Below are 7,586 nucleotides of genomic sequence, written 5' to 3' on the forward strand. Positions count from 1 at the left end.
CAATATTATTAATCTAAGCATAATTAATTCTACCTAACTTGTTTTCAAACCAAACCATCCCTTGGTGCTTAACATCTGCAATTGAGATCTAGGCCAATTTAGATGAAATATGTTTCCTATCAGAGAATTCTAACACGAAACCTATAATTAAGGTTGGAGATATCCTACTACAATGGTAACGATTTCAATTTCAGTAGGCAGCTTAAAGGTTGAAGAAGTATAGAGTTTAGAAATTTTACAGCTTACATTAGAGCAAATTATGTTATATACCTATTCTATCCAAAATAATTACCCGTCTTTACTTATTCTAGAAATAATTACAATATATACCTATGCAACCAAAAGTAATTCCCCGTTAACCCTTCTTCCTGTTTTATTCTTGTTAAAGCTAATTTTTCTCCTCCTTTTTGCTTTCTTCTCTTATCATTTTCTCTGCTCTTTCTCTTTCTTTCCTTTTGCCAATATCCTTACAATTTTTCATTAAATATATTATTTATCTACCTCTCTCTCCTATCTTTATCATTTGTCCTAGCAAAAAAAAAGGCTAAAAAGAAAGATCTATCAAAAAAGGATAAAAAATTTTAAGATTTCAGTTTGCTACAAATTTGTGAGGTTATGTATGTAATAACAAATTTTAATTGCCGACACTCTTTGTGGCATGTTTTGGTGTTAATGATGATTTTTTGAAGATTTAATTGTGACAAACATTAATCTGCCATTGGAGGACCTTGAAGCTTGAAACTCATAAATTGGGTTTTTGAGTTTGTAATTATTTTGATCTGATTCTAATTGGGTATGTTCGAAATATTAGTTGGAGGAAGTGGCTATATTCTGAGTCAATTTGGTGGAGATTTTAGACTAGATTTTTAAACTTTGGGTTGAAATTGAGTTGAACTAGCAAAGAAGACAGATTTGTACTGTATACCAAAATGGTATATTGCTTGTTTGAAATTTAAAATTTTTATTTTTGAAGATTTCTTGTTTGATTCAAAGTGGGTGCTGTTAAATATTGCTTCTAATACATTCTGGAAGTTCATACTGAAATTTGATAGCATTTGGAGCTGATTTGAGGTGATTGAGATCGTAATTTTCAGTTGAAAATCGAAGAAGAACACAACTACCCAATAGTATACTACTACGGTATACAATATGTTGTAGGAGTATATAGCTATACTGCAACAGTATACTATTATAGTATACAATATATTGTTATAGTATACTGTAATAATATGCAAGATACTGTAACAACATACTGTAATAGTATACAATATACTATAATAGTATACTTATTACCCGTAAATTCACTTGCTTTTTCCCTTTTAATTTGTTTTAAGCTTTTACCCAGCGTGAGGAGCAAATTGAAAATGCCAAAAAAAAAAAAATAGTATGCTATATGATGTAACGGTATACTCTTACAATTAGATCCTTTTAGAATTTTTAAAATTTTTTATTGACAACTGATATTATTTCAGTTTAATAATTGAATTAATTTTTTTTTAAACTTCATTGCGTACAATTGTATACCCTGTTGGTATAGCTATATATATACTATACTAGTATCATATGTTAGTTAATATTTTTTTGGTTTGTATTAGCTACATTTAATTGGTACACAATTTAATTTTTTACATTTAGTAATAAATATAAAAAAAAACTAAAAATAAAAAAAATAAGTAGAAAACAGNGGTATAGCTATATATAGTATACTGGTATCATATGTTAGTTAATATTTTTTGGTTCTATTAGCTACATTTAATTGGTACACAATTTGATTTTTCTATATTAATAGAATAAAAAAGATAAAAAAAAGTGAAAACATTAAATGAAATTAGATTATGAGAGAAAAAGAATATAAAAAAAAGTTAAATGAAATTAGAAAAGAAAAAAAGAAAAAAAAAAGAAAAGGAGAAAAGAAAAAAAGAAAAGAAAAGAAGCATAGAAATAAAAAAGAATTGGAGAATAAAGAAAAAATTTCCCACAAAAACTATTATGGGTAGGAAATGTAATTAGTTTATGGGTAGAAAAACAAATAGGTAGACAAGGGTAAATTTCGTTTTTGTGGGTAACTGTGTCAAAACCCCCTTACATTATGGTACCGGCATTACAAATTAGAAGATAATACATAAAAAGGTTTCTTTTTGTAGTTGCAAAAATAAAATAAAAAAATTACCGATAAAAATACTAGTTTGACTCTCAATTCCGTAATTAGGACATCTTCCTTTACTTACGTAAGCGGCTCGACAAATTAGGACTTGTAATAAATAGATGAGGATGAAACCATTCTAATTTAATGGAGAAGAGCTAAGATTTAATTTGAAGAACTAGGAAAAAGTTAAACCCCATGAAGAATTAATTCTCTCTTGATAAAGTTAAACTTCTTTTTATTTCCTACTTAAGAATGCTTGAAACAGAAAGTCTTTAATCCCATCAGTCCCTTCTGTTAAGTAGTGTGGGTTCCAGCTATTTATACAAAGTGTAATTAGTTAGAATATATTAGAGTTAGTTATATTTGTTAGAAGTTAGTTAATTGTGTATAAATAGGATGAGACTAAACAGTTGTATTTTTTCACGCTTCATTTCATTTTCTTTCTGTAAGAATAATACAGAGCTTCATTTCAGACTTCTTCTTCTTTTTCTTGTCTCATCTTCTAGAACCTTCAGTTCCTCCATAGCTAGAGCTTCTCAACATGGTATCAGAGCCCGGTGCTCGTCTGACTAAAGCTCTATTGTGATAGAACTGGAGTAATTCAATTCATTTCTAGCTTCTCAATCTTATCGATCGATCGAGCTATTTCTTCAACACAGAAGACTTCTCACTCGTTCTAGGGTTTGGGAATTCTCAATTATCTGGTTGAATCACAGTCAGATCGAGCTCAATTTTGCGAGAAATTAACAGTCTGAAAGCTTTGTGTCTCTAATACAATAGCGATTAATGAAGAAACTGGTGCTTCTACGCCAACTACAGAGCTTGTTGATCACAATCATCCTATTTACATTCATCCTTCTGATACTCAAGGTTTTGTACTTACTTCTGTTCAGCTTCAAGGTTCAGAAAATTATTCAATTTGGAGTAGATCTATGAAAATTATTTTGCATGGTAAAAATAAACTAGGTTTTGTTCTAGGCACTTGTAGAAAGTCTAGATATGATGCTAGTTTGCATGAATTGTGGGACAGATGCAATGCTATTGTGCTTGCTTGGATAATGAACACAGTTTCACCTAGTTTGATCAGTTCTGTGATCTATGCCTCTGATGCACACACTGTTTAGGAGGATCTCAAGGAGAGATTTGATAAGGATAATGCATCTAGGGCTTGATTTACACAAGAAAATTGCCACACTGACTCAAGGCATATCTTCTGTCTCATTATACTATACTAAACTGAGAGAACTTTGGGATGAGTATGTAACACTAACATCACCACCTTTATGTGGTTGTGCTGAATTTAGGAGACATGTAGAACATTACCAGATACAGAAGCTATATCAGTTCCTCGCTGGTTTAAATGAATCATTTGAGAATGCCAAGAATCAAGTGCTTATGACTCGACCCCTACCAAATCTGAATCAGGCTTATGCCATGATAGTAAATGTAGAGAGCTAGAGGATTAGTGGAAAAAGTGCATACGCTGAAAGCAATGAAGTTGCAATGATGAGTAACAAGATGTATACTGGAAGTTACAATGGTAGAGGACAATCTAATGTCAGTTCAAATAACTCAAATGGAAGTCTTAAGCGTAGAAACACAACTGGTAAATCTGCAGCCCGGTGTGATTATTGCAAATACAAAGGCCACACCAGGGAAAATTGCTTCAAGCTTCATGATTATCCATCTGATTTCAAGAACAAGAGAAGAGGTGGAGCTCCACATGCTCAAGCCAATAATGTTGTTAATTCTAGTTGTTCAGAGCCACAAGTACAGGGAGAGCAGGTGACAACTACTCCAGCTCCAGCTCATTTCTTCACTCAGGAACAGTACCAGCAAATCCTGCACCTGTTGAACAAGGACAAGGAGGTTGAATCTGCACCCAATGTTGTTGCTGCAGGGCCAACAGGTACTGCACATGCTTTTATGACTAATCTAGTTCATAATAACTGGATAATAGACACAGGTGCCACAAACCATATGGTTCACAGCTTGAATTTGCTAGAGACTTATGATGAAATACCTGAGAATGCTAGGAGTAAGGTTCATTTACCAACTGAAGAACATGTGTCTATCACTCATGTAGGTATCTATTCTTTCTTCAAGAATAAGAAGGTTCAGAATATCCTTCACATTCCAGAGTTTAAGTACAACCTCCTCTCAGTATCAAAACTCACAAAGGAACTGAGGTGTCTTGCAGCATTTTACCCTGACTTTTATGTCTTTCAGGAACTCTCAAGTGGGAAGGTCTTGGGGATTGGTAAGGAAGAGTTTGGTTTGTATATCCTCAAGGCAGCAAGTGCTCAATCAACAAGCTTCCTCTTCACTAGTATCTCTTTCTACTTACTGTAAATATCATATCAGATGACATCAATAAAGGTAATAACCTAGTAGAGAATAAGTCATGTCCTGTATTCTCCTTATGGCATTAGAGGTTAGGTCATGATCCCTTGAAGGTTTTGAGGTCTGTGAAATCTTTGCATGACATGCATTTTAAACAACATCACTGGACTGTGTGTCCTGTTGCCAAGCAATCAAGACTACCATTTCTTGTTAGCTCCTCTTACTTTAAATCTGCTTTTGATATGGTTCATGGTGATGTTTGGGGGCCTTATAGAGTACCTAATCATGATGGAAAAGGGTATTTTTTTAACCCTAGTAGATGACTACTCAAGATATACTTGGCTTTTCTTACTGCATTCCAAATCTGATACTGTTGAAGTATTGAAAAACTTTGTAGCACTAATATATACACAGTTTGATAGCAAGCTTAAATGCTTAAGAACAGACAATGGTGCAGAATTCCTCGATGATCAATTACAAACCTTATTGAAGAATTAGGGGATTGTGTATCAAACCTCTTGTATATATACTTCTCAACAGAATGGAACTGTTGAAAGAAAACACAGGTCAATCTTGGATATGGCCAGAGCTCTCAGATTCCAAGCTCACTTGCCTCCCAGGTTCTGGGGAGAGTGTGTCTCTACTGTAGTTTACCTCCTAAATAGATTGCCTAGTACTGTGCTACAAGGGAAATCTCCCTTTGACAAACTCTTCCAAAGGAGCCCTTCCTTACAACATCTGAGGGTCTTTGGAAGTTTGTGTTATGCTACTCAGGTGAGAAAAGGTGATATATTCTGTCCCAGAGCAATTCCTGTTGTGCACATGAGCTACTCTTCTTCACAAAAGGGTTACATCCTCTATGATCCGTGCTCCAAAAGGTTTTTTGTTAGTAGGGAAATTGTCTTCAAGGAAGAAGTGTTCCCATTCAAGCGCATGTCCTCAGGTGCATCACCTCTGTTTCCTGTGCTGGAGCTTGTGGAACAACCTACTCAGTCATCAGTTGTTCCTAATGCTACTCCCTCACCAGCAGGATCTCATATTCTCAACAATGCTGATGCTGATGCTCCCAGTTCTACATCTCTCTCTCCTTTGCCCTCACCAGTGCCTTCTCCTACCTCAGCTTGTGAATCCTCTGATCCTTCTGTACCACTCAGGAAGTCTTCAAGATTAACTAAACCACCTGTGTGGCTAGCTGACTATGTAGTTCCATCAAAGAATTCAGTCTGCTCCTATCCTATGATCAATAATGTGGCATATGATAAACTGTCACCTAGTTACAGATCTTCTTTGACTGGTTTCTCAGCCATTGTGGAGCCTAAGTCCTTTGCTGAAGCTAGTCAAGACCCAAGTGGATTGAGGCTATGAAGGCTGAGATTACTGCTCTTGAAGAAAACAACACTTGGTCAAGTACAAAGCCTCTGGTGAAGTGGAAAGGTACAAAGCAAGACTAGCCAAAGGCTACAGTCAACAGGAAGGTTTTGATTATACAGAAACCTTTTATCCAGTGGCTAAAATGGTCATTGTCAGAGCTATAGTTGCCTTAGCTGCTGCTTCTGTTTGGTATGTGTTTCAAATGGATATCCATAATGCTTTTCTTCAAGGAGATCCCCTAGAGGAAGTTTACATGCATGTCCCTAATGGCATCTCAAGCCAGGGGGAGTGTCATCAGGTATGCAAACTTCATTAGTATTTATATGGTTTGAAACAGGCTCCTAGACAATGGATTCCAAAATTAACTGAAGCTTTGGTTGATATGAGCTTTGTTCAATCTCACTATGATTACTCACTATTAACACAGAAAATAGCCTCAGAACTGGTTGTCATTCTAGTTTATGTAGATGATCTCCTGGTAACTGGAAGTGATCTGGCACTAATCAAACAGGTCAGGAAAAAGTTGCAAGAGAGGTTTAAGATGAAAGACCTTGGTGAACTCAAATACTTTCTTGGCATTGAGTTCTCTAGATCTCGGGAAGGCATAGTAATGTGTCAAAGGAAGTATGCCTTGAGCTTGTGTCAGAGCTTGGCCTAGCAGGAGGAAAGCCAGCAGTCACACTTCTTGAATTCAACCATAAGCTTACATCCATTGAGTTTGACAAAGAAATACCAAATGACAATACTACTGAGGATAAGGAACTTAAAGAAAAAGGCAGTTATCAGAGGCTAGTTGGCAGGCTGTTGTACTTTACTATGACAAGGCCTGACATTCTTTTTGTGGTTCAAGCACTCAGCAAATACATGCATGCGCCTAAGCTGTCTCATATGGAAGCTGCTTTAAGAGTAGTGAGATATATAAAGACTGCACCTGGGCTTGGACTGTTCATGCCTGCAAAAGCATGCAAGCAGCATATTGTGACTCTAATTGGGGTGCTTGTGTTGAGACTAGGAGATCAGTGACTGGGTATGCAGTGAAGTTTGGTGAAGCACTGATTTCTTGGAAGTCCAAGAAACAAGGAATTGTGTCTAAAAGCTCAGCTAAAGCTGAATTCAGAAGCATGGCTTCTACTGTAGCAGAGGTGGTATGGCTAACAGGACTCTTCAAAGAATTGGGAACAGACATAGAGCAGCCTATACAACTTCATTGTGATAGTAAAGCTGCTATACAAATTGCTGCTCATGCCATCTTTCATGAAAGAACCAAAGACATTGATATTGATTGTCATTTTGTGAGAGAGAAGATTGTACAAGGCTTACTTCAGACACAACAAATCAGAACAACAGAACAACTAGCTGACCTGTTAACTTAGGGACTGTGCAAGCCACAACATGAGTATCTTTTAGGCAAGTTGGGCATGAAAGATATATTTCATCCCTCAGCTTGAGGGGGAGTGTTAAGTAGTGTGGGTTCCAGCTATTTATACAAAGTGTAATTAGTTAGAATGTATTAGAGTTAGTTGCATTGGTTAGAAGTTAGTTAATTGTATATAAATAGGACGAGACTAAACAGTTGTATTTTTTCACGCTTCATTTCATTTTCTTTCTGTAAGAATAATATAGAGCTTCATTTCAGACTTCTTCTTCTTCCTGTCTCATCTTCTAGAACCTTCAGTTCCTCCATAGCTAGAGCTTCTCAACACCTTCGTTTTTCTTTTTCAACTTT

The 7,586-nt window shown here is 35.6% G+C and overlaps 1 protein-coding gene across 1 annotated transcript; it reads left to right on the forward strand.

Moving 5' to 3' along the window:
- Positions 3,653-5,854, forward strand: LOC109224467. The gene is made up of 3 exons (XM_019389045.1): positions 3,653-4,494; positions 4,581-4,764; positions 5,030-5,854. Exons 1-3 carry the CDS (start codon positions 3,653-3,655, stop codon positions 5,852-5,854), a joined length of 1,851 nt encoding a protein of 616 aa, XP_019244590.1.

The sequence above is a fragment of the Nicotiana attenuata genome, chromosome 3 (genome assembly GCF_001879085.1).
Source record: "Nicotiana attenuata strain UT chromosome 3, NIATTr2, whole genome shotgun sequence".
NCBI classification, from domain to species: domain Eukaryota; kingdom Viridiplantae; phylum Streptophyta; class Magnoliopsida; order Solanales; family Solanaceae; genus Nicotiana; species Nicotiana attenuata.